Consider the following 27,344-nt stretch of genomic DNA (forward strand, 5'->3'; position numbering starts at 1 on the left):
TAGTTCACAAAACTGATTTTATTTAAATAACCAAGAAGAACTGATACACATTTTATTGAGTGCTTTAGAAGACAACAAGAGATTCACTGCAGCAAGTCATATTTTAAAATACAAAAGGGGAATTAGTGAAAAGAGGTTCATATCCAACATGAAACATGAACACGTTGCTTTCAGGAGCTTTGAGTTTTAAAGACTGAGAATTCTACTTACATCGAACAGTTCAAACTCACATCCACATCACAAAATCTTAGTATTGCACTATAGCTCCTCATTCAAAACACACAATTCACAATATGCATCTGCATTACCCACATGTAAAAGACCATCAGCAACACACCAGCACAGCCAGACAGAAAAAACTCTAGAAAGGGTCAGAGGGGTTGTAAGTTTGCTGGGAGAAGTATGGCAGTCAAATTGAGCAGTTTGGACCACCAGTACCCAACGCAAGCCCTGTTTCTTGCTGGTAATGCAACAGACGTTAGGACTGCAGCTGTGCTACTGTCCTCTGCAGAGGTAGCATAATACTATGGCTTTAAAGACTTTCTTTTAAATAAGGTTTGTCTCAGCTGAAAGCCATATGATAACTGAAGAGTTCTTGTAATACTAGCCTGAAGTGTAGCATGGCAGCACTTTGGGATCCACTTGTTTAACAACAGCTGCCAAATTAAAGTAGGTGCACTATCTCTCTGAAATCTGCTGCAGCACACAAACAGTTCTGTGCAAAGATGGTAACACTAATTACTTCTTTTTCCCTCTCATCCTCAGCCAAGTGGAGAATGCTAACAGTTGAGAACACAATGGCAGGTGACTTCATAGACGAACAGGAAAATGGAAGTCCTACCAAGCTATAAAAGAGGTTCTACTTTGTCTAAAAAGACAACTCGGAAGAGGTGACAGGCAAAACATTTCCGTCACATGGACAATATGGAAAAACAAGTGAGCATATAACGTTTGTGACGGATACACACTGCCATTGTGGTGCTTAAACCCACCTCAACTTGTATCTAAAATTCAAGACAAAGATAATTTTAATGTTCATTGAAGGTAGAGGTCCTGGGCAGGGGCACAATGCTAAGCTGAATGCTACTCTCCCAAAACAGTCCAATAACAAACCAGGACAGTTTTCAAACTTACAGATGCTCTCCCTTCTTTTGTCTGTTCCAATCCACCTCACTTTGCCTATCGGGTGCTTGGCTCTGCTGAGGCACTCGGGTGCTACTATAATACAAATAAGACCATCTTCTCAAGTGGGATTTGGAAAACAGCACAACTAATACTGTGTTTGATACTACGAACATGTTGCAACAAATTCCACACATGCCAACATTACAGAACAACTTCTACAAACCATTACAAAAAATGGGACCAACTTCACTGATCTTCAGTCCAAACTCCAAGGCAGATTTGTTAGTCACTAAGACCAAAACAACTGAGAAACAGAAATTAAACTAACATTTAGCTTACATATCATTACATTTTGTAAAAAAAAAAAGTGTTAAGACATTATTAACTTATGAATACATAGAAAATTCAAAATCTCTAACATTTACAGTACCCCCTCATACTAAGCCTGTTTGTAGTTTCTCTTCCATCAGTGCCAAGTAATTAATCCCAGACATCAACTTTGAGAGGGCTAACCAAGACATCTCAGGCTGAACAGAGCAACCTCTATTTTTCCTGTGAAGACACAGCCAGTATCAGTGGCCAGCCACTGCCTGTTACAGATTAACCAGACTCATTAAAATAGAAAAACAACCCTCCCCCCCTTTCCAGGGCAGAGAGCCCCAAGATGCCTCAAACCCCAGAACGGAGATAGTTGCTCTGGGCAGAGCAACATCTCAGAATGCAACATGGCCATCTCTTTTTGTTACCTTCAGGGTTATGTTTCCCATTCCTGTATAGTGCTAGCTCTTCCCTGCTGCCAGCTTTGATTGCATTCAGTGCATGTCACTTGTTACTCATGATAGAAATTTTTTGTTCTTGTTCCTCGTGTGGTTTGTTTTTTGTTTTTTTTTATAAATAATGGAAGTCTACAACATGATTTTTCAGGTATGTGCTTGGTGATTATTATACAAGTAGTCCGTAAACCAGTTTGGCCTCTGAGGAATTGTCAGGCTGTCGAGACGGTTGCATTCCATGAGCAGCACCTTGTGTTGAGTGCAGCGAAGGCGGAGGAGAAGCCCTCCTGCGGTACAAAGCTCCTGCCTGCTGCGGCGGGGAAGCATCAGCACGAAGAATCTATAAGTCTTTGGCGAAGTTTTTTATCTTCTCTCGGACTCGCGTTGCCACTTGCATCATGGTCTGTCAAAACTAAAAAGAGAAAGTAAAGCTTTAGAAGTGAAAAGGCCACCGAACCACTCGCCATATTCTCGCTGACAAAACTAAAGAGAAAGTAAACCTTTAGAAGTTAAAAGCCAACCGAAACAGCAGGGCAAGGCTGCCTGTCCTGCACCGTGCTGGAGCTGCTGAGCACCCTCCAGCTGCGGCACCCAGCGGCATGATGCCCTGCAGCCTCTCCTCGCCTTACGGTCCAGTCAGCATCTACCACTGGTTTGTTAACACGGTTACTAATTGAAACATGCTGATGCCACTAGTGGCAGAAGCAAAGATGATGAGCCAGAGGCGAAGCTTTGCTGATGGGCGGTGAAGTCTGCAGCTGCACCCAGGCCGAAGGAGAGGGCTGCACCAGCGGAGGCTGGTCATGAAATGGCAGCTTCTTTCTGCAGTGCATTTTAATAGAGCATCAAGCATGAGTTTGTTCTGCTCTGGAGGAAAACAAGTCTTTGAAGTGTTTTTGTGAGATTAAAACAGTCTCCAAAGTTCTGCTTTCAGAGAAAAATGAGTCAGATTTTGTATTAGCTTTTTCACCTCCTTGAGCAGAGACCTCCACCTTGGGCTTTTAAATTCTCCTACCGAAACCCACTCACCTGTAATTTCAAAAAGGGACACATTTAAGACAAAAACTATTTTCTGTCAGAATTACTCCAAACTTCTGTACTAGAGCTGGCTGCCAGAAGTGCTTCTTCTATTTTGAAAATAATTCTGCCTGTTTGTTTTGAAGTCCCCTGTTGTATAAATTGAATTCTCCAAACCTCAGCCTGCCAGAACTGCTTGACCAAAGTATAGAGGAACAGTTACCCTCTGGGTGCTGCTGCTTCTTTTTTATTAAGCACATGGCATAGCTTTCTGAAGAGAAAGTAGGTTTAATTCTTTCCTGCCTTTGAAACAGTTCTTTAACTTGCCCTCAGTATTGTGCTCGCCTACTCAGGTCAGCTGCTAAACGTTTCAAAGCACCTTCACTTCTGTGAGTCAGGGACTTTGTGAAGAGGCAGCCCACAGAGTCTGAACTACTTCAGTCAGGGGATGCAGGCACTGGTGTCCTGCTGCTTCTGTGCCGACAGCTACGACAGCAGCCGTGCTTACATCAAATGGGAAGAAAGGTCTTTCATCCCTTTATGCCTCTCCCTGGATATTTGGCTTCTCTTCTCCAATTCTGCACTTGAGAAGGGAATTGGAATCACTTTTAAGATATGCCACATTTTTTTAGCACAGAATCTAAGACTACATCTCATATAAGAATGATTGCTCAGAGCCACTCGTGTCTGGGAACTGGTGGGAATACTCAGAGAACAGCTGCACCGATCCAGATCAACTCAGACCATTTTGGCAAAAATTGCTTCACAATCATCTTCCTTTCTCTCTGCATGAGAAGGAACAGGAGCATGTTCACTGGCCCCAGTCCCACTTCCCTTCTTTTGTCATTTTCTGTTCCTCTGCCAGCGGCATTTCTGAGCATCAGACTTATTTTTACATTAATCTAAGATTTCTGCCAAAGCCTCAATGAAAAGCAGAAGCAGCAGTTACTACTCTTTCGAGCTAATCTTTGAAAAACAAATGTCCTGAAACCACCAGCTTTCTCACTGGAGCTTCTTCAAGCACAACCTACTGTAGACCAATCTAGTGCTCTTCTACCGTGCAGGTGGTCTTAAGGAGTTCAAGTTCAGACAGCTGAAGCCTCTTACTGCAGAGATGTCAGCAAGGACCACCAACTTAAGAGACACCTCAGCATCTAGCCTGTGCCACTGACTCGTAACACCACAATCTTCTGGCACATACATGAAGTTATAGCAGTTACAGTGCAGACAACATAGCAAGGTCTAAGCAGGTCTGTTTTCTTGTAGAATATATTAAAATGGTTTTTGGTAGAGAATACACATCTATATGAAACCTGCTTTGTTTTGCATGAATGAATTTTTGGTTTAATGGATTCCTTATCTCTCTATACCAGCTGATTTAGATGTGGTGTTTTGTTGTGTTTCTTTCTTTGATTTTTATTTTTGAAGAAAGAGCAGGTCACCTTACCTTGTAGCTCTGTTGCATTTTTTTCCAGCTCTTCTGTAGTTGTTTCTTCAGGCTTCTCCAACACAGCTGTCCCTGGCTTCCCATCTATGGTATCTGTCTTAATAGTACCAAGGTTTACCAAAAGCTGCATGACATCAAACTTCTCAGAAACTGCAATGTTCTCCAGCACTTTGAGGCATTTAAATGATTTAAGTTCACTTACATTTTCCTCAAGAAAGAGGAGGTAAAGGCTTAAGTCATCAAAACACTTTGACTTAAGTTTCAGAACATCAAAAGTTGGCAGGATTTCATACACTCTGAGAATACCCGAATTCCACCTCCACGGAACAAACATTGCATACACTACCAGCGGCATCACTAGAAGATAGACTATCAGGTTAATATAGCTGAGTACCTTGAAGACACCAACAGCAATAAGCTTGCACTGAACCACTTCTGGAACAGTTGTGTCATTCTTTAAGATCCCAGTTTTGATAGTGCAGAGAAACTCATCACTCAAAGAGGAGAGGCTAATGTAGTAGCCCAGGTAGAGGCATGCAATGAAAATAATTACTAGCGTGAGTAAACGGCAGATAATGTATTTAATTATTAAGCATTTGGAATTCTTCTTTGTCTTCAGGTACTGCTCCACAATTGGGTATTTAAAGTGGCTTTCAGATATTTCCCACAAACTGAAAGAGAGAAAAAAAAAAAACCAAACAAATCACACAGGCCAGATGCTGCAGCATTCACCTACCTCAAATTTCAAAGAAACCTAGTACTCTAAAATAGACACAAGACTGAAATTCCTCTTATTGGGGTAAATCAAGGGTAGTTTTACTGAAGCCAATAGAAAAACAACAGAATAGCAGATAAATTAAGAATATTGATACTCTAATACAGAAAAGCCACTTAAGAGACAAGAGAGCTCAAACATTGGAAAATGGAAAAAAGTATTGCTCTCGCAGCAAAAAATATTTTTGTTCTTTTCCAATACAAAACAGATATAGTAAGGAAATCCATGAGGAAAAGCAGACTTCCCAAGCACTTGTTCAATAATAGCACACTGGAGGGCTTTTTACTTGTCGAGACCTAACTCCACATTTTAAAGAACAGACCTAAGTCCCCGTTGCATTGCTTGTACCCCCACATGCAAAGCGAAACAGGTACCCTGACCTAGGATGAAGCAGAAACTGGATCTGGTTAGAACAGTGCACCAATTTGATCAAGCACCCATTTTGCTTTTGTTGGTTTTGGTGTTTAGTTTGTTTTTTTTTCTTTAAACAGAAGCTTTGCAGACCTAGATCTGAAAGGACAGGAGATGACAAATAACAGACTTTGCTCACAGTGTGCAAGTGACTGTCAAGAGCTTTGAGAACTGAGGGCTGCAGCCATCCCTGTTTTCTTATGCTGTGGTGGGTAAAACTAATTTACACCTACTACAACTAAAGGAATCACGACATCTCAGGTAATTAGGAATCTGAAGAGCTCATCAAATGTTTTCTTCAAAAAAAGAAAGTTATAAGTTCCAGCTCCACATGCCCACAGTAGTGATTTCAGATATCTTCTTTATTATAACCAAATTTAAAAGTCTGTCAGGTCACCATTCAAACCTTTGCAATAAATTTCTAAGAGAGTGCAGGTGTCACATCTGTTAAGAGCTTAAGGAAAAGAGCAAAGAAAGCCAAGCCCCAGCATCTCACCTCTGTGTCAAGTTCTCATTAACAGCAGCAACTAAGTCAGTAGGGTCCTTGGGGTCTCCACTGCGGATGCTATTAGCAGCTTTGATTGCCCTGTTATAGGCTTTGTCAAGTTCTTCCATAATAAATTTCAGGTCTGAAGAAAGGTGAGGTGCTGCGGTGAAGCGCCAAAACAAACATGGTAGATACAGCAGGATAGCGACGAGCAGAAGGATGTATGGAAAGAACTGAAGGGAGAAAAAAATTCAGATTAGGCTCCACGTGTATATAAAATAAGTCAGCCAGTCACCATCATTCCCTATAAGTCTACTAAATTCCCTATAAGCCTATTAAATTCCCTATAATTTTATTTAAATGCTTTTAGTAAAACCCACTTTTGTGGTTATTGGGGATACACAGGAAAGCGAAACCTCTTTTTAGGAGCGCTCCAGCAACCTTGCTGCTGCTTAAGAGCTTTGCCAAAAAAAAAACCCCAACAAAAAAAAATGGGGCAGAATAAAGTTACCATGATCCTGATAATATTTTCATTGCATATTCAGAACTGCACTGCTGGAGCTGAAATTGAGAGGCAGCATTAACCTGGGGAACAACAAATAGCAAAGGCAATCAAAGCAGTTGTCAGAGAGGCCGACTGGAAGAAGAGGATAGTGTCACACAACTCTCCCTCCCAGACATGACACCACTGTTTATAGCAACTAAAATGCTCCAAACACCAGCAAAATCTCTCCTGCTCTCCATTAGCTGTCAGGAGGTTAATGAATAGACCCTTTACAGCACTGCATCTGCCTGCAAACACACACATCTGTTCAGAGCGCATGACATACAGTGACTGTACAGGATGCAAGTGTGGTTGTAATATTTAAGGCTATTTAAATACTTTTAGATAACTCCTAAATAGAAGCAAACACACAGCATAAGAATGGTCTGGTGATAATGCAGTGCTGAGAAGTCAGCCCTTACACAGTCCCCATTGCTTAGGGAAAGGGCTGAAGCAGGTATAAAATACAACAGCTTGAAGTCTTTCCATTTTACTTCTTGTCATCAACAAGTAGGAGTTTTTCACCATGAGATTTAATCTCTGATTCCCTTCAGCTGCTGGGAAGATGGTATTTTCTATCTACTGCGACATTATATTCAAGGTGGACATTCATACATAACATTACCCTTACAGAGACATGATGTAAGATCTAGTTAGACAAGCAGTACTGCAAATTTGGCTGAACTCTGATTTATTACATTCAACTTTTGACAGTAAGCACACTTAACTCAAATCCATCACCAGTTCCTAAGGAATTCTAAATTAGTTAGGGTGAAAAAATTTGAAAGATATTTAAGGCATCTTAAATGTTACAGCCATGCACACATGCACATCCACTGAAAAAGCCAATGGAGAATTTTAGAGGAAACTTAGACTGAAGTCATTAGTCAGTGCAAGTGGAACAGCTTGACTTACATTTGTAGATATTTAACAAGATGAGAATCTGGACCTAATATTAATATGTTAACTTGTGTTTGCATTAATCAAGAGCAATTAAAGTTTTGTATGCACAAAATAGGTAATTTGATGTTATTGAACATTTTATCCAGGAAAGGTACTTCTAATATTACCTAGCATTAAAGCAAAATCCTATATTATTATTAATACTAGGAATGCATATGACGTATTGGCACATAAATAAAAGCTGACTTCTTAAAAGAACTGCGTCAGCAACTGGAGACCAAAATACGAACCATCATTCTGGATGTGCACATTCCAGTCAGACTGGAAAACTGTGATACTCACTAAGACAAAGCCGAGAAAAGCACAGAATAGCCAAAGAAAACCGAGGATGCTATATTTAAAGGTCAGCTTTCCCTTGTAACCCTTCTTATAAATTCATACTTGAACTGTTTCTGCTCAGTAGCAACATAATTGAACTTGGCCAAAATTGCTACTTCAGTCTTTAGCAAGCCCTCGAGAAAGAAAACTTCAAGTAAGGCTCACCTTTAAAACCTAAACGGAGATCCTGCAGGGATGGGCTGACCCAGTAACAAGATTGTTACAAAAACCTAGTTAAGTTACCAAAGCAGAGTTGACTGTGGTAATACTGTACATCCCACTAGAGGTAGCTCTTCCCCACCAGCAAGGAAGAAGCATCAACCCTGTACTGTGTACCATAGCTCTGGTCTGTCCCCTCTCCACCGCTGTGGATTGACCCCACAGGCCAGAGGGATCCCAGGGATTCCTTCTGACCTCCTGCCTCTCTGACCTCTTTGCAGGCAGCAGATAACCTCAGGTCACCTGCTTTTTTTTCCCAGTCTATCCTTTCCAGTTGAGATGTAAAGGTCTGGCGTGTCCAGCATGGTTTTGTAGACATCTCATCAACTCAAACCCAACAGCTCAAGAATCTGCCCTTCGTATTTATCACTGTGGACAATGCCACCAGGTCTCACAGCTCTAAGTCCTGGATGCCTTGGTCTACCCAAAGCTTTATGCTTTCATGTCCAGGCTGTCAGTCCTCTGAATTCTGTGTTATGTAGAAATAGAAATGATCTTTCTATGAACACAGCTTAAACTTATCTCAGCTCCTCTAAGCTGCTGCAACACCCATTCCACAGGCCTTAACAAATGCCAGCTTGTATAAGATTGCTGCAAAGCCTGTTTGACTTCACTTCTATGTCATACACCTTAGCACCCTTCCACTGGTGGCAGACAGGGAAAGAAACAACAAAGAAACATCTGATTTAGTAAGGAGCGACCAAAGCTTCTTACATTGGCTTATACCACTTGGCTTTAAGACTCACTCATTTGAAATTTTACAGGTGTCAGAGGATTTATGAATTCCCTTTCTGAGCCACAAAACTGGGAACACCGCCAGCAGCATCTGATTAATCCTTGAGATCTCTTTACCCCAAGGCCTACAAGACAAGCCTCAAGAAGCAAGACAGTTGACACACTGAAGTCACAGCCCAACACCTCCACTGTCCCGGTCCCCATCTCTTCCTTTATACCTAGGAAAAGACTCTGTGGGCACGTTCTGCACTTGCGTAGCACATTGGCATCAGCCCCGTTGCTCTGCCCCAGACCTCCTCCAATCCCCCCCGTCTCATTACAGACTGTTGTCTTACGAAACCCAGCCTCTGCCACCTGCCCTTGCACCTCCTCCTCTGCCCGACTCCTCCACCACTGCCTTTTCGCCTAGAAGCATCACACCACGGGGCAAAGGCACATTTGCCACGCATTTACTGGGCTTGCCCTCGCCAGGCTCTCATCACTCCCAAAGCTGTAGCTTATGGCAGCATGAGAAAACACTATGCAGCTCTTTTCTGAATGGTCTCAAAACCAGAGCAGCAGCGTGACCGTTAGTCCAGCTCTTTTTGTTTGGAAACAAAAGCCGGTATTTGTCAGCCCTTCCACAGCACTTGATGCATGACTCCATCCTTCTCGGATTCTGGCTTTTTTAAAAATGAAAGATACGCTTGTTCTATTTGTTAACGGTAGGGTTAGATAACTAGCAAATTGTTTTGAATCATTAAAATTTAAGGCCTTGAACCAACAGGCAGAAGTGAAAATGCAAAGTCATCTGGCACGAGTCATAGGTTTCAGAGCAACAGATTCGGATTATCCAGCTCATCTGACTACATTTTACAGTCACACATAATGACTTCCCATTTTAAGACGACGACTCTGTGGTATTCGTACGCAGATGAACATGTGCCATACGCCATTCTTTTATGGTTTATGTGTTTACTTCCAAGGCACCAGAGACACAAGGAGGAAATGCTACTTCAGTCCTGGATAGTTTGTAGTATTTAAGTTAAATAGGAAGCATCACCGACTTCAAGAACTGTATGGTCAATGATACGCCAGAGAAAGATACTGCCCTAAAAGTAAAACTCAGTTTTTCCTTTGCTGTCTAGTTATCAAGTTCCTTTTCAATGGCAAGTTCACAATGTTGGATGTAAGATGGTATGAGACTGCATAACTGAAGAAAGGTCCTCTGAAAACAGATTAGAACAGATACAATATCCTATGGTTCAAAATGCTCTTTTCTGAACTTCGTTAGTGAAAGTGCATTGAGGGCTACAGCACTGTGCTTCAGCCTGGATGCCCTGAGTCTTTGTTTCCACCCAGCTGAAAGGAGAAAAGGACAGGCAAAAGTCCATCGAGTTTGGCACTCAAAAACAGAGTAGGAGAGCTTCAGCTAGGCTAATCCAAGTTTCTGGAAGGTACTAGGCATAGGTACCATGTGATTAATATTCAGCATGAGACAGACAAAACTAGCAACATATGCACCAGGGACTCAAACTAGAGTCCCCTATATGCTTTCTGCTAAGTATTGCTGAGCTCCTGAAAGCTAAAGGTGATGGGAGCAGGTTCACCTGCCTTGCCTGTCCCTTAGTCTGATGGCACGCTGGGTGGGACAGCAAGCTCCTGAGGAAGTAGAGCACTAGGAAGCCAAGAGGTCAGCTGCCCCTCGTTCTGTAGTGCTGCAGTCCATTTCACTTGACAAACCTTTAAGCTCTGTATACATTACAGGCTATATCCTTACTCCCCCTGAAAGCCAGGAGTACCTCATACCTGAGCAGGACGCGTCTGAAAACTCAACACCAGAAACCGCCAAAGCCCATGTTAACTGGTACTGATGAGGCACTGAAATCCAAGCAGAAATCTGTGCAGGGAAGGATTCCTCCATCCAGGCTAAAGACGTGTGTGATCAACATCACTGCTCTGCGACAAGTAACTGGAATGGGAACTGCAGAATTAGTGCCTTTCTATCTCACAGCTGTATTCAGAGTGTAACAATCCTACAGGGCAGTCAAAGACAAAAAGAGGACCAGATCTGATGCTGGCTCTTTGGTAGCCTGTGGCACAACACTCCACCAAGCCCTGCAATGCAGAAAGCATGATCTTTCTGGACAGCAAGAGCTTAGGGAATAGGATGTCCAGTAGAGCTACGATACAGAGCCCTGATCCCCCATCTCAGCACAACACGTTGTTTCCAGTCTTGTGTTCTACTCTTGCAAAAGCAGCTATGAAGGTTATCATCAAAGCAAATAATTTGTGCACATCAAAACACATGCACTTCATAGATGTGTGCTGTTTTCTTACATCGCTGACCATAAACAGGTTGAGCAATTTTAAATCAATACTAGCTACTATGAATGGAGAAGAAGAATAACCTGCATGTGTGCAGTCCAAACTCTAGAAATCTCGTGCCTATTTAACACACTGAACTGTTCTGAAGTCATGACCATTTATTCAAGTGCCTGCATTTGCTCCTCTCATGAAGATTATCTACACAAACTGAGTGTATATTTTCCAAAATAACTCTGTCTTACCAGAATTTGTGAACATCTACATTCAGATAAATATTCAGAATGATATGAACCATCTTCACTACATTTCAGCTCCTGATACACATGCATAGCCTTTCACTGATAAATGCACATACAGTGCTAGAACTACAAATATTAAAGTGAATTCCTACTATTCTCCTGTCATGATTTTTTTCACCTTTTATTGGGAGGCCAGGGAAATAAGCTTTGAAGACATCAGTCTGTTTAAGTTAATTTGTTAGAAATCGACTAACTGTTCAACCGAAACATATGCATGAGCATAGAAGAGGAAGTGTTTGAGTAATCTGTTTGCATAAGCACATGAGACACTGGAATCACGAAACTGTCTTTTAAAGATGCGTTAGCATCACACTCTCCTGAAAGTGAAAGGAAAAACCAGACTAAACCACAAAATAGTCTATTATATTACATCCCCAGCTTCAACTGTGCTAAGATACAGTAAATACAGAGCAAATAAGTTAAAAGGGCATTTAAAAAACTTCTTCATAAACTCAAATATGCTTTTATCATCCAAAGAAAACATAGCTGCCAAGGGTGGTGTGACCCAAAAGGCATTTTCAAGGACCTAATCTACAGAAAGCTTGCCAAGGTCTGGATAAAGATGGCTGACAGATGAGAACCATTTTAGTGGCATTTAGAAAACAACAGTTTTCTAATTTTACTGCATCTTCAGTTTTTATTTCCTCTGGGCAAACGCTGTTGAAGTGACTGCAAACATTCCGACTTCCACCATACCTAATAGGGGTCAGACAGTAACATTAAGTACAACAGCACAAAGCTGTTAAGCTGCACAGGTCTGAATTACAGCCTTAAGAAAATTCATTGGCATATAGTACTCAACAAAGAAGGAAGCACTGAAGTGTCTTCACTCACTTGAGATGAAAATATTTCTCATTAAAATACAAGATCATGGTGAAGTGTCTGCTTCTTCAGTTCCAAATTTCTGTTGGCCACCAGTAAGAGCCTAAGCAAAGGCACCAGCCCCCAAACAGGCTAATGACAGCAGTGACATGTTTCCAGAAGCAAAGGTATTAAGCTCCCTCTGGATACGACCCTATTCCTGTTTGAGTCAATGGGAGATGTTTCACTGGTGTTCAGGGCAGAAAAGTGAGCTATAAATGACTGGTTGAGATACTATCCTGCCTCCAGACCTGAAAGTGAACCTCAAACCATACATGACCTTTTTTACCCACCTGTTACTTACTTTCTGTTTTGATACAGCTTAAAACTTGTATTTCTCCAGTTTCAGTTAGTAAGACTAATGTGACCGAAGTAGCTCTAAAACTACACTCTCAAAGAATGGCTTATAAATGCATCTGCGTTTAGGTTTCCTTGCTCTGACAGCCCTTAATCCCTCTGGGTGGGGTTTTATAGGTGAAACATAAGAAGTCCTCAGTTAACTAAGAAGTTGTACAAACAGTGAGTAAGGAGAACCAGATAACAATCATGATTATAATCATACCAACAACATAATGAAGAACCTCAGGGGGTTTTTGGTGTATTTACAGACAAGCAATTCAAAGAACAACCCACAGGTCCGTGGTAAATCTTACTTCTATCACAAAAAGTGAATATTTTCAACAAGATAAGTTTCACTTCAGGCATACAAAGACTTTGGACCCATTCTTTGTATGCAATGCTTTGAGCAGGTCCCACAGCACTTGCCCTGCCCTTTTACAGAGATCTGAGCCAGACAACTGACCTCTCCTGGCTGTGCCGTGTGTGAAGAGTTCTTCTTTCTGCTGTCAGTCAGATGAAATATTTGCCTGCATTTCACACTGGTATGAATCCCCTTCTTCTGAAGAACCATCTAATTCCTTTACCTCTACTTTCCTTACCTTTATCTTCCTCCTTAATTCTCCCCAATCAATAATAGACTAGAAAATAGAGTAATTTAAAAAAATCCCTAGAAGTCTCTTGATCATAGGCACCTCCATCCTAGCAATCCAGATTTCAGGGCTAGAGAGAGGTCATCACTCAATGCCCAACTGCTCCTGCTGGCTTGTTTCTATTCCAGTTAAGGATCAAGCTAAGTTTTATCAAAATAAGTTGTCAGGTGGAGCACTTATCTTTAGAGACAGAAAGCAAACTATCTGCACAGAGGGAGCAAATACTTCAGAAACCAGTATCTCTGTTCTGACACTTCAGATATACACAAGAAACCTCATGAGGGAATTAAGCCTGAATGGAAAACCCCAGAAGAAAACAGAGACAACAGAAGAGTGAAGCCTGACCAGACTAATTTCATGAATGACAAACCTGAAAATGAGTCTTGTCAGAGGACTCAACCATATAATCATTTTGTCAGCTTTTTCACTGACAAAGAGGAGGAAATCTTCGTGTTAAACGAAGAATATAGGCAGAACGTACCATAGTCTCTCCTTTCCATTTATCTATCTGCAGATAGTTTGTTTCTTGAATTGTGCATTTGAGTACACAACTCATTTTGCTTTCTGCTAAGGGTTATCCAGTGTGAAGAGTTATTCCAGAATCACTGGAAATTTCAAAAATCGTGTTCTCCAAGGAGAGAGGCCCTGGGCACCCTCTGGGAGTGCACAGACCACTAGAGAGGCAGGGAACCCAGAAAGTTGCAGTACGCTCCTCCTTTCCACTCCAAAACAAATTTCCAAACTGATACATTCAAGTGTTGGGAGAGATCGCCCAGAACAGAAAGGACAACAGGTAAAAGGTGCCCAAGCTTCGTGGACTGTCCAAAACTGAAACATACATTTTACTGATCAAAAAACCAAAAATCCCAGCACAAACTTGTACTCTGAAGTAGGAGGGAAATGGGAAGGTTTCAGTTTTTCTGTAATGCAACCTGGTTTTGATGATCCTTCAGAGCAACCAGATGCCTAGAACAAAAGCAGGGCAAGTTGCTGCAAGTTGGCTTCTTCACCAGGAGCTACATGGTGCAACTTCCACTCTATACCATGATGAGCACTGTCCTAGGACACAAACTTTGACAGCACTTCTGACAAGAGCACAGGGAGTACGCCACAAGGAAACCCATCCATTTCAATCAGGAATTGGGGCCTACAACTTCAGTCCCCCCAAACTGTAACCTAATGCCTCCTTAAGCATTTCTTACAGAGCCTTGTAGCACGCCAGTATAGCGAGATGCTAACTGACTCAGAGTATTAGAAAGAACGTGAGATGCTTTGCAAATCAATGCACTGCTGCTCAGAAGGCAGGAAAAAAGCCTCAAGGGTTGTCTTAGGAAAAATTGGGCCTAACAATCCCTGCTGTCCCTCTCCGTGAATCCCTGCCCTTGCACTGCGGAGTCAAATCTTCTCTCACCTGCGCTTATGAAGGCTGCCTTGTCTCATTAACATCATTGTGCTCCCACAAAGGCTCTGCTCTGCCCATTTTAAGAATGGTTATCTAGCCAAAATCTGCACAGCAATGAGGTTGTACGTACCTTGCAGCGCACAGCCTGCACCAGGAGACAACCCAAGCCCTGTTTTCCTGCAGAAGCCGTCGGCCCCCATGGCAAGCCACCAGCAGTGCAGGCATCTGCTGGCCCTGGATGCAAACAACAGCCAAACACCTTCAGATCTTCCCACCACAGGGGAACCAAAGGTCGGCGTTAATAGCTTTAACACTGCTCCCCCCCTGGAAACTTGCTAAGCATGGAAGTTGATGAACAATGAGTAGAAGGATATTAATTAATACTGGCCTCCAAAGAGCATCTGCAGCTCCCAGTGCCTGGCTCAGTGGAAAGGCAGGTGACTAAGCATGGATTTAGGAGGTTAAGATGAAGCACCCAGCTTCTGCTACAAGCTCTGACTCAGCTGTTCAGGCACACTTCTTGCAGGCAGTCTGCGGGGTATTTACAGGGAAACATCGCATACCATTAAGCTATCATGGAGGAACTGTGGGGAGAGGGGCCCTGCATCAATTCCTGAGACAGCACCAGTCAGCAAATTAACATGGGTTGCATCACAAAAGTATGACTACTTAAGCTATTAGTCACGGCTGGCAAACTAGGAGACTTACAGCTATCAGCAGGTGACTAGGACATAAAATTCAACATAAAGAAATCGGGTAATAAGAACTCATTCCCTCAAGAGGCAGGGGCAGCAACGTATCCAGGTTTGCAGGTGGAGTTTCCATCCACACAAGCCACCTGCATTGCAAGATGTCCCAGCAGCTTCGACTGGCCCCTGTAGAAAGCCTGGCTGAAGGGAAGTGGAGCACTAGCTGAGCAAGGAAGAGTTCAGGCTAGAAACCAACAAGTCTGGCTTTAATATTCATGAAACGCAAGACTGTTGGCTCGAGGTTATGAGTGGAGCTAACTGGAGAAGGCAGTAGTAAATCCCCACAGTTAGCAATTTGAGTCAGCAAATGAATCAGATACAGCCCTGAAGAGTCTTTCAGAGGAGATACCACCAGCTGACTCAATTAAAAAAAGCTGAGGTACAGGATACAGCAGCAGACCCCAGAAATACAGGTTCTGCAGGTCCCAGACCAGAGCAACTTCTAACACCAGGCTCTCCTCCGCTCCCAGGTGCCAGGGGTATTATTTGCTGAAGCAAGTAATAAAAGGGTTGGGGAAGGCAGCACACAACCCCCCACGTTTGCAGAGCTCCAACAGCATTTCTTTGGCATCAGCCCTGCCCAAACAGGGTGATGCTGCCTCTTCAGTTGAGCCAGCTCCAGACACTGGCATGGCATTTACTCAGGGCTTGTAACTCCTGCCAAAGCTCAGCCAACTGCTTCGAGCCAGCTCAAGTATCTTAGTACCTACTGCACTTTTTACCCATAAAATAAGTCTCTTACTGTGCACTCACTATGATGAAGCTTTACCCAGAGCAGTGAAAGCCAGCTCACGGTTTGCAAGGTTTGCAAGCTTGTGGAAGCTCAGAATAGCACACTGAAGACAGGGTTAAACCTGTTGGTACCAGTGATGGATTTCATCTCTCCCAAAATGCCACGAGTTCGTCTCCATGCAAAACTGGCCAAGTGTAATACAATAAAAATACAAAATGTTTTTACTACCCTGTTTTCCTAAAGTAAGTTTTTGATACAAGCATTAGGGCAGTTGCTGTGTCTTGTATCCTGATTTTAAAATAGTTCCTGGCTAAAGCCAGGTGAGGCACTCAGCTCCAGGGCAACACAGCAACATTAACATTACTCTTGTGTCAGATAACTGGTGACATTTGTTATTATAGCAGGACAGACCCTTTATTTAGAAGCAGAAAATACCTCCTCTAGTACAACCCTCTTTGGAAGTAAGGGAAAGAAAACATTCTCTCGAAAAATAAAGTTCAGTCAAAGCCAAGGACTACAGCAGAGAAGAGGAGCAAGAAAAGTGAGGCAAAGGCTGGCTTCTACATGGGGACAATTTTTCCAGGAGAAGGAGATCTGTACATACTTTATGCAGCCACAGGGGAATGTTTTCTAAGTTGTTCTGGGATGGTTGCTTCTGCTGCACAGCTGCCCAGCAGTAGGAGTCCACATAAGCAGCTTGTCGCCAGGAGAAGGAGCTGGGTGCAAAACAGCTTATCTGAGCACCTGGGAAAACAAAGCAAAAGTTATCACATCCTTGGAAGATTAAAAAAAAAAAAGAAATCAAGTTTAGGAAGAAAAGCTCATACTCGAGATTTTGTGGTATTCAAAGCTATTAGGTTAAGCGATCAAACGAAACACAGCAGCTCTGCAGGGAGGAGAGTCACTAAATTCCCACTGCACTCAATTAAACTCCCACAGGAACTCTCTGATGTCTCCTAAGGGTTGAGACAGTATATTAGAAGCACCTGTCTTTTAGGCCTATTTTCTTAAGTTTTGAGGGGAACATGACCTCCAAGACATGAACTCTTCCTTGCACTTGACTCAGGTTGGCCAAAGGGGAACCAGCAGATATAAAGTGTGATCAGATAAAGGCTGGTTTCCCGAGGAAACAGTTACCATCCTGTACCATCATGCCGCTGTGTTTCCCGAGTGCACAACCTACCGCTTACACGTTTACTGAAACAAGACCTCAAACACCACTCCCGCAGCCCAGCAGTCCTTGCAGCGATGCAAGGGCAGGTTTGGCCCAGAGTGCTGCCACTTCTTCTGCCTCTGAGACTGCACGTGAATTTTGAGAGGTTCACGTTACACATGTGAATACACGGATTTCCTCAGGTAACTTCTGGCAGAGCAATCGTGGCCTCCAGACACCTCCTGAGGGCACCAGATCCCCCTCACCAGCGCAGTGACATGCTGTGCCCAGGATCAGGCGTACCACCATCATCCCCACTTACTTGCAGCACCTCTCGAGCTGCTCGGGAGCTTCAAATTAAGATCAGGGCACTAGCTGACAGCAAGAGCAGCTATTTAGCCAGCCTCAGCCTTAGGGTCAACTTCTGCTCTGACCAGCTACAGGCACCAGTTAAGTCTTACAGCAGCATACCTCAATGAGGAAGAGTGGCTATTGGATGTGCAGTATCAGCGGCTCCTTGGATGAGAGCTAGTAAAACAGGATGAGGGGTTTTGATTTTCTTTCTGAAGCTTTGGTAGTGAAAGCAATAAAACCCACACACTTCCAGCAGGCTTTCCTAAATGTTGAAACAGGATAGCACGCAAAGGGGAGATGGCTCTTCCATAAACATCCCTCTTCCAAAAGCAACCTCCAACACAACACCAATATCAAAAGAGCAAGAGGAGGGAAATATTGCTACTTTTTTTTTTCTTAATATATTCATCAAAATTAGCGCTAATGGCATTGCTGTGTGCTTTATAAGGAAAAAGTATTTTGTCTAAGATTGTACCATTTGTGTCTTTTTGCTGGTTTAGCTTTTAGAGAGTAAGAACTTCTTTTGTAACAGGAGCCCACCACATTTGCCTTGCAACTTGTATAGCCTTTTTACAATGTAGCATAGTCCAGGAGCATTATAATTAAAAGCCTTTCCTTATGAGTCACTATTATAATTATTTCTAAGGCTGTAGTATCATAAGGACATAGTTTGACCTGTCACAAGCCTCCCTTATGGAAAACAAATTACTGTTTATCAGACCAGAGCTCATGTGATTTGGTAAAGTTGGCACCAGACAAGCAATTGCAGTCTCCTAAAGCTTCAGGGGTTTCTGCTTTCCAGAGAATTTCCATTAGCTGTGGAAGCTCAAGAAATAATACACTGCAGGGAAAAAAAAAAAGAAAAAAGAAAAGAAAAGAGCAGGCAACTGGAGTGTCTGTTCTCCACTGGATAGGGACCATTTATGCTCTGCTCTCATCACTTAACGAACCTCCTGCTGCTGGCTGTGCCCGGTGTGAAGCAGCAAACAAGTGACCCTTTCAAAGGGCGAGCAATAGGAGCATTCAGAAAGATGCTTTGTCCTATTCATGTCTGTGTATCTGCAACAAGAAACACATTCCCTGTGTTCATTCTCGTTAAGGGGTGGGAAACCACTGAAAGTGATGGGAGTGTTTAAATTGGTGAGGAAAAAGGCAGCCAGACTCCTTCTCCAAAATTAGTGATGAAAAAGGCAGCCAGGCTCCTTCTCCAAAGAGTTACGTGTACAACTTCATACCAGAATAGGTACAGCAATGCCAGTGGTGCAGCGGAGCAGTGAACTCGGCTCTTCTGATCCCCAGGGTTTCAGCAGGGACATTGGAAACCTTTGGCAACTTGACACGGGAGCCAAGCAGATAGAGCTCCACGTCAAGCAGAAGCTGGGGACACTCTGGTTATTACACTGGTTTTTAACTAACTTATTGCAGCCTTGGTTGTAAACACTTGTTAATGTAAAAAACAACTTTGCACTAACAGTGGAAATGTTAAGACTTAAACAGAGAGGATGTTTCTGTGCACAGTCTGCACAGCACACGGATTATTAAATGCCTCTGGAAATGGTCACAATTTTCCATCTTTTTTTCCTTCCTTCTCCCCTCCAAAGGAGTAATAGCAATAAATCTATACAGATAATTTACTTTATGTTGGGCTATTCTGGACGAAGTGCAAAAGAAGATCTGTAGTTTTTATTAGAGGAGAAATTAGGCAAAGGGCCAAATGCCTTTCACAGAACCGCTGTGCACGCACACATGCGCAGGGCTAGTTTATGAAAGGCTAATAGTCCTCTGCTATCAAAGGAACAGCCTCCTGGCTTGGTGACACGAAGCCATTCCCCGTCCTTTGCTCCCACAAGTAATAGAAGGGGAAAAAGAAAAGCAGCAGCCAAGCCCATAACAACAACAGGGAGATAAAATACACGGCAAGAAGGATGAGGAATAATAAATGACTGCATTCGTTAAGCAGTTGCCACAACAGTCTTTGGCTAAGTTACCATTACACGCACTTTTTTTGTAATCATTCCCTGGTACTAAACCAACTTCGGAGAGGGAGCGATGGGGATTTGACTTACACTTTTGCAAACAAATGAGGATAAAAAAAATGCCACGTACAGCACTGCAAAAACCCATATGGGGCTGCCTGCGGGTGGAGGTCCTGGGCCTTGGTAACACATCTCCTTTGCCTAAGTCTTGCAAGCTCATTTGGGTAGGATCTGCCGTCAGGTGTCTAAAAGAAGACACCCCAATCCCAGCTGGGACTTCTCAGAGTTGAGATGCAAGCAGCAGGCCTACTCCGGCTCCTTTTGCCCAAATGGAGGTGGAAATTTTGCTATCGGTTCTAAATGAGCAGGATACAAGTCACTTCTGCGATTCCCACCCTACTGTCCCTGCAGATGCTTTCCAAAAAAAGAAACCTACCTACAAAAAGAAACTCTCAGAATCCCAAGGAAAATCTCAAATCTGAAGGAGAGTCCCTGTTCAGTATCCCAGTGCTTTGCTGGGGTGCCAGGCAGGACGAGCAGAGGACTCGGCATCCTCTGGCTGCATCCCTTACCAGAGAGAGCGCAAAGCCGGCACGCTGGACTGGTTTCCTCCCCAGTGGCTCAACACCCCTCTTCTGACTTCAACATCTAATCAAGAAACTACAACTAACAGAGAGTACTTCCAAGAATCAATGTTAATCATATGTTGAACTATTTTTCCTGAACCAGGATCAGGTGGTTGTAGTTGACAGGATTAAACCTTCAGTAAGTAATTTTTTGGTTTCTAATACACTGCAATCACTGGTAAAAAATTTGCATAAGCTTGAATTAAAACCTAGCCATTAATTACTACTATAATTTTCCACAAGGCAAAATGAACTAGCCACAATACCCAAACACCTGATTTTATCTAGCAAGAATTATCCACGTGTCCTGGTTTCGGCTGGGATAGAGTTAATTTTCTTCCTAGCACTCACTAAAGTAAAACCCACAAACAAGAAAATCAAGGCACACACATACAATGTACAGACTGCCAGGCACCCTCCAATGCACATCCTCTGCCCCAACATTAAAAAGGATTTTAAAATATGAAAAAAAGATGTCCCAATGCATGCCAAAAAAGAAGCAACTGTATGTGTGGGTATACACACATGCATTAAGAGCGGACCAGAAGGAATGATTTTATTAGATTTATAGATGCTTCTCATGGACCAAAGTGGCCGGTTGGGTGAAACAGGATAAACACTATGTTTAAGAAAGAAGTATGGAGAGACACAAATGCGTGCGCTGGAGTAAAGAACCTGTTCCCTGAGGTTTACTTTGGCAAGTAGTAGCAGAATGTAAAGCTCAGGTGATGCAATGTTTAAGTGGAGTGGGTCAGAGGAGCCAGCAAGTATCTTTCCCTCTCCACAGGGCTGCCAGTTATCCCTCAGAGAAGTCTCAAAATCATGCAGTGGGAAAAGAGCTGGGTGTTTATCAAGAATTGCCTTCCGAGCAATAGGTTTTTTGATTCAGGGGAAAAAACTTGTGAATGAAATTCCCACCAGTGAGATTTAAGGGAAACAAAAGAAGTGTTTCCCTTCACCTGAAGGAGAAACATCTCAAAACACTGGCGATGACCATCTGGCTCCACTGCCAACATTGGTGGCACCCCAAATCTCAGGCAACATGAGAGGGCCATGATGCTTTTAAAATTAATTCTGGCACCAAAAGCAGCTTACCATCATTTCCATAGGAAATGTAAACCTGGCTCTGTAGAAGTTAAAACAGAAAAAGACAACTTAGACTTTACATGAAAGTAAATGTTTTTACAAGTTTGTCCTGGCTTCCCAGGCAGGCCTGTCCCTGACGCTGGCAACTTCTGCTCTTTACTGAGCACTCCTTACATACCAAAGAGCAGCACAGCGTATGCTGCTGTTCTCTGGGGTCTGCACCTCTAACGAAAGATGCTTTGGAGTTCACCGTTTGTCTGGCTGCTCTAGACTGATGCTACTCACACACTTGTTGACTCAGTCCCGTCATTAATGCCCCCGGGTTTCAGGGCATCCTGCTGAACTAAATGCAAGGTGTGCAAATGTCAACTATTAGCATACAGCCTGCTTCAGCAGCGCTTGGAGATGTTTTTCAGGCTCTCAGCCAGCAGCTGCCATAGTAATAGTCTTTGGCCTAATTACACCCAACTTAACTTTAGCCCCTAGCTCTTACGGAAGTCACAAGATAGGAGTATTTCCCAAAAGCCTCCCCAGCAACTTCTGAATGTGAAGGGAGAGGGACATCAGCAGGGAGGGCCAACGAGGAGGTAGCAGGAGAGGAAAGGAGCCTAATTCAAGAGTTAAGGCTATTTTTTTTGTACATTTGTTGTGATTTAGTCTCACAATTGTGGTGGGTTTTTCTTCCTTTCTATATATTTGATTCTCATGACTATTTGAGAAACAGGATTAACTTGTATACAGAGATACAAGCTCAACTGGACATGCAGTAAGGGATGCTACAGATGGGCACTGCTGCCCTCGTGGCACCCACCGAAGCTGTCGGGGTGCAGCACCCAGACCTCCCCACTAATACCCTTCACCTTGTGTTTTCTGCTGGCCAAAGCACCTCAAATCCCACTGGCAGCCAACTGGGGGGGTGGGAACTAAACCAAACAAATTGAGGAAAAAAGCCTTCCCAGAAATTAGGTGGAAATTGAGCGGGGCAAGCAAGGATTGTCACCACTGGCAAAGCCCACAGTGGTCAATGGGGACATTAACCCCACGGTGTGTAGGGTATAGGGCAAGGCTCCGCTTTCCCACCTTTGAGCACCCTCCAGCATGGTAAGGTGCATCAGAGAGCATCAGAGGGAAATAAGACTTTTTTAGTGCAGCAAATCTTCATTTTGACAGATTCATGCAGATGCTGTGGGTTGGTCCATGGCCAGGTGCTTCCTAACCCAGCATCCTGCCACAACTGACAAGGCAGCAGCACTACCCAGGCCTTCATGCTGGTTATACCCAAGTTTCTTAGGTGTCTTTACTCAACACGCGATGGTTTCTGTGTCCTAGGAAGGTTTCCAAGGTGTTTTCTGATATTATAAAACAGAGATGCTAAAACAAGAGGATTAATTCATACCAGCTATGTATGAGTCATGCACAACCAACACCCAAACTGAATGTGTAGTAAGGACGGCTGGTGGCTACCATGAGATTCCCTTCTTCTCCCCTCTTCAGCCCTCTCCCTCCCTCCTTGTTTCCTTTCCCAGCCATCACCTCCCATGCGAAGCCGCAGCGAGCGCAGCCGGCACGCACTGCCCGCTGCACGGCGGTTCCAGAAACCTGCTGTATACAGAACGTCAAAAGACATCGTTTGGTGACAAGAAGCTGCTGGGCTTAAGCACGTATGAGCAATTCCCAATTAGCTTCCTATGGGAAAAGATGACATCAAATATTTGATGTCAAGTGGGGAGCTCTCACATCTGCTTTTCTTTCGGCTGCAACCCAAGCCAGCCGCTGATATTTTTCCCAGAACTAACTTGGAAACAAGCCTCTGCCAAAATTAAGCAGCTTGTTTCGATTTCCTCTCTGCTCAACTGACTATACCTGCTTAGGGCTGCAGTATCCTCCTACAAGCAGTGTCTTGGTAATAAATATCTATGTTTTCAGCTAAGTTGTTTACAGTAAGAAAGCATATCTCACAATATACACGCAGTTTAAAAACTGGAATCTCAATCCTGGCTCAAACCTATTCTTATTAAAAACATGGTCATGGAAAAATGGCACAGATAAAATTCTGCTGATTTGTGGCTCATAGATTGCTGAGGGTACCCTTATCTTTTTTTTTTTTGTTTATAAGAGGGAGGGGTGATTTAGCTATATTTATATGGTTTCTGTCACCATACTACCTGATGACCTGTAGTATATTTACTCCAAGAACTGCCAAATAATATAAGGAAATAATATTGGCCCATATCATAAGAAATATAAGCATACACAACACAATCCTCACAATCCTATTGTTATTTCCGTTTTCAAGTCCCCAGTATAAAATTATATAAAATTACATAAAATTATATAAATTTGTATAACACAAGGTCTAGCTGTAAAGAGATAACAGCTGCAGGATTTCAAGCAGCAAAGCTTCGCAGGGCTGGCAGAGAACAGCTTAATCACAGCCAAGCACTACCAGAACCAGCTTAAAATCATCACAAACCTGCAGCTGACTATGGGTTTCTAAAATATAGTTCTCCTCCTGCCCCTGAGGGATGCCGAAGTGCAGTGCAGTCACCAACCCCAGGAGTTTCAGCAACGCTCGCTGGCTCAGCACAGCCACTGGGTTTTCCGTGCCTCCGGCAGAGAAATCCTCTGTGATACCCAACTGGAATCTTAACTTATTTCCTGAAACTTCTATCAAAACTAGAAGTTACTTGGCGGCTTCAGAAAACCTCCGCAGCCTTTGTAAACATTTTAATCATTTTGCACAATTAACTGCAACCGCATGTAGGAAGAAAATTGCAGTTATCTGTCACCACACTGTGACGCAACAGGAAAGCAGAGTGGGAAGGAAAGGTGACAGCTCGAGGTGCTGAGAGAATTTTAGGTTAGAAGAACGCAATTATCCCAATAGAAATAGGAGCTGAGCGTTCATTTTTGGAAAGGGTGTTCAATTTTTGTACCCGGAGGCAGAGATATTTCCATGCTGCGACTCACATAACACTTTCACAACCACTTCTGATTGTGAGTTGCTCTTCTTCAGACCTAAAATGGACCCTACCATTTTCTCTCAGTTTAGCACCCCTGAGCTTTTTCAAAGCACAATTACATCAGGAAGTGTTTGAAACCAATCTTTGCTTTCTGTTGTCTCACTGGCTGAACACTAGTGCTCACAGAACTGGGCATACCCAGCCCCCAAGACCCTCTCTATCCCCCAAAAAGCCTTAATGGAAACAGCTTCGGGATCTCCCAGAAGCAGCCAGCCTGCTTAGCCGCAAGGACCGTGTGGGAAATAGGTGACAGCCGTAACAGCAGTAATAGTATCACTTTCTGTATGGAAACCACGTGGTGTAGCTTCACTCACACCGGGAGCCTGGCATAATTCGCATACTTATTTTCATATTTATTTTTCAACTAGAAGAGCTCAGTTTTAAACCCCATGTTTTCTTCTAACAGGTTCTCAGGATTGTAAGCAAAATAAAGCACATGCAAGATGTAGCACGCATTTTCAGTCTTGCTTTATGAATCTACTGCAGTCACAGATTCAATCTGAATTAGTTTAATAATGAAATATGTTATATTTAGCACGCACTGAGGCCCAAGTATTTGATTAGTGAAGATGAGAACTTAACTCGTCTGAAAGAAAGGCACACTTTACCAAACTCTGAAATTCAACTGCGTGTTGGACCTTTATGAAAGGAAGGAAAATGAAATACATACTTCTGTAGAGCTCATAAAAGAGACCTTGATACACAAGCACTGTTTCAAACTGGATCCAGCACTCTTAGAGGAGAAGCAGAAGGAAGAACTAAGGGGCCCATATACGAGCTAGCATATGGAAATGCAAGCACTCTTTTTCATGGCTTCAAGAGTAAGAAATGTGCGTATATCAGTAGCAGATCTAAAACTAAAAGCAGCAGGTTAGTTTAGAGAAATACTGCTCTATCCATCCTGTCTCTGATTGACCAGAGCTGCCACAGGGCTCGGATCTGGTCTTGGCATTCCCGGCCTGGTTGTCCTTGACTCCTCTGTGTGGTTATTGCAGGCCACAGGGCTTTGGGTCAAAACTACATCTATCGCAAGAGGTGTGTAGGTAGATGCACACACGGTGGTCTGAAGCATCTTATCGCTTAAGCAGTCTTGTATCCGATTAATGCTATTCGTGATGTTTTTGCACAGATTCACCACTAATTCACAGTCCCATTCCAGCTTCCACTCCCTTGTTGTTTGCTTGACTCAAACCTATAGATGATGTATCTCAGGTATACGACACTGAATGCCAATAAACAGGTACATGCAGTAAATCAAACTATTTCTGAAAGGGTGGAAGTCCTACGATTCACCCCTGTTTCAAAATGGAAGTTCTGCTTATTCACCTTTGAAATCTTCATTCATATATTGCTATTTAAATGCAGAGCAATTCTTACAAGCAAATAGATTTTATAAGCAGGCTCCCAAGTTACAAGTCCCGGTCATTTGGGTTTAAGAGTCTCCTCATCATTTCAGGCTCTGAAAAGGGCTGGCTACTAGGCTGCTGCAGATGCGCTTCTGTAACTTGGGGATGGGGGAAAAAAAAAGATGGCAAAATAATTGGGAAACGTGGCCCTTCTCCTGTAAAGCACAGCTTCATCTACTGACTCACACCAGAACTTGAACTGGCACAGCTGCAGAGCGGGGGAAAGCTTCGGAAAGAGCTTCCACTGCCCGTCCCCGGGGCGGGCGACCACCCTCGGCGGGCAACCGACCGCCCTCGGCGGGCAACCGACCGCCCTCGGTGGGCAACCGCCCCCCCCGGCGCTCCGAACGCAGAGACCCGAGAGCCCTTTTCCCTCGGCACCTGCCCCTGACAGCCGCCGAAAAGCGGCGAGATCTCCCTGCCAAGCTCTCCGAGGGGCCGGCCGGCAGACGGCCTGGGCAGCGCTGGGGAACAAAGAGTTCCTCACACACACACACACCCCCCACGCCGGAGGAGGAGGAGGAGAGCGGGAAAGGCCAGCCGGGACGCCGAGCGTACCTGGGGCAGACCGCACGGAGGCCCCGCCTGCTGCTGGGGATGCTCCCCCGGGAAGCTGCTCTCCCTCCCGCGCACTCCCCGCCGCCCACAGGCCCCTTCTGCCCTTCCCCCCAGTGGAACCCCCTCCCGGCTGAGCCCCCCCCGCCGTCCCCCCGCCCCGGAGCTCCGCGTCGCTCCGCGTCGCTCCGCCGCCCCCCCCCCCTCCCCCCCGAGCCCTTTGTCCGCCGCGGGAGGCGCCGAGACGGGCCGGGGGGACACCCACGGACACCGGGGGGGGGGGCTGTCGGTGAGGCCGGTTACCGATGGAGACCTCCTGGGCGAAGGCGAGGGAGATGAGGAGCAGCGGCAGCCCCACGGCGATGCAGGTGACGATCTTGTCGAGCGCCAGCTCCAGCCGCAGCCCCTTGTAGCGCGTCTCCGGCGGCTCCTTCAGCAAAAAGTCGGAGAAGACGTACTCGGTGGCGATGTGAGCGATGGCCATGGCGGGCTCGGCCCGGCCCGGCCCGGCTCGCCTCGGCCCGGCTCGGCTCGGCTCCGCCCTCGCCCGGCTCCGCCCGGGGGGCCGGGCCCGGCGGCGGGCTGGGCTTCCCCGCCCGGGACGCTCGGGGCTGGGGGGTCTGCGCCGGGCCGGGGGTGTCGGGCTGTGCCCGGGGTGGAGGCGGCAGCCGGCGCCCACCGCCCCTGCTCCTCCTGCGGGAGTCCGTGGGGCGCCCTCACCCGTCATACCCCTTAACTCATACCCCTTAGCTCGTTTCGGCCCTTCTGTTTTCCCGGTCGCTTTCTGTCACCTCAGAGCATCCTCCGAGGAAATCGGCGCCATCCGAGGGAATCGCTCCTCATATGGAAACTGTGCTACGACACCGATTCCCTTCCTTCTTCTTTCTGCGCTGCTCTTGTGCTGCCGTGTCCTCTCCCGGGTGGGCCGGGGTCGTGGCTCACGCTGCGTTCGAGATGCAGGTGCCCCAGGCATTTACACAACGGTACCAACTTCTGTTCTGGTTCGCTCTG

At 44.5% G+C, this 27,344-nt stretch overlaps 1 protein-coding gene across 1 annotated transcript; it reads right to left on the bottom strand.

The window, feature by feature from the left end:
- On the bottom strand, positions 1-26,860 carry PANX1 (pannexin 1). The gene is made up of 5 exons (XM_075050093.1): positions 26,637-26,860; positions 16,759-16,898; positions 6,045-6,268; positions 4,363-5,033; positions 1-2,310 (listed from the first exon to the last, which is right to left on the bottom strand). Exons 1-5 carry the CDS (start codon positions 26,815-26,817, stop codon positions 2,225-2,227), a joined length of 1,302 nt encoding a protein of 433 aa, XP_074906194.1. The 5' UTR covers positions 26,818-26,860; the 3' UTR covers positions 1-2,224.
- Positions 26,861-27,344: the final 484 nt, after the last annotated feature.

The sequence above is a fragment of the Buteo buteo genome, chromosome 18 (assembly GCF_964188355.1).
Source record: "Buteo buteo chromosome 18, bButBut1.hap1.1, whole genome shotgun sequence".
Lineage (NCBI taxonomy): Eukaryota > Metazoa > Chordata > Aves > Accipitriformes > Accipitridae > Buteo > Buteo buteo.

What these genes read in the sequence shown, in the direction of transcription:
- PANX1 (XM_075050093.1), bottom strand. Translation starts at nt 26,817, where the DNA reads ATGGCCATCGCTCACATCGCCACCGAGTACGTCTTCTCCGACTTTTTG. An exon ending in AATGAGAACTTGACACAGAG is followed by an intron (nt 5,034 to 6,044) that starts GTGAGATGCTGG and finishes TCTCTCTTTCAG; the next exon opens with TTTGTGGGAAATATCTGAAA. An exon ending in AAATGCAACAGAGCTACAAG is followed by an intron (nt 2,311 to 4,362) that starts GTAAGGTGACCT and finishes TTCTCTTTTTAG; the next exon opens with TTTTGACAGACCATGATGCA.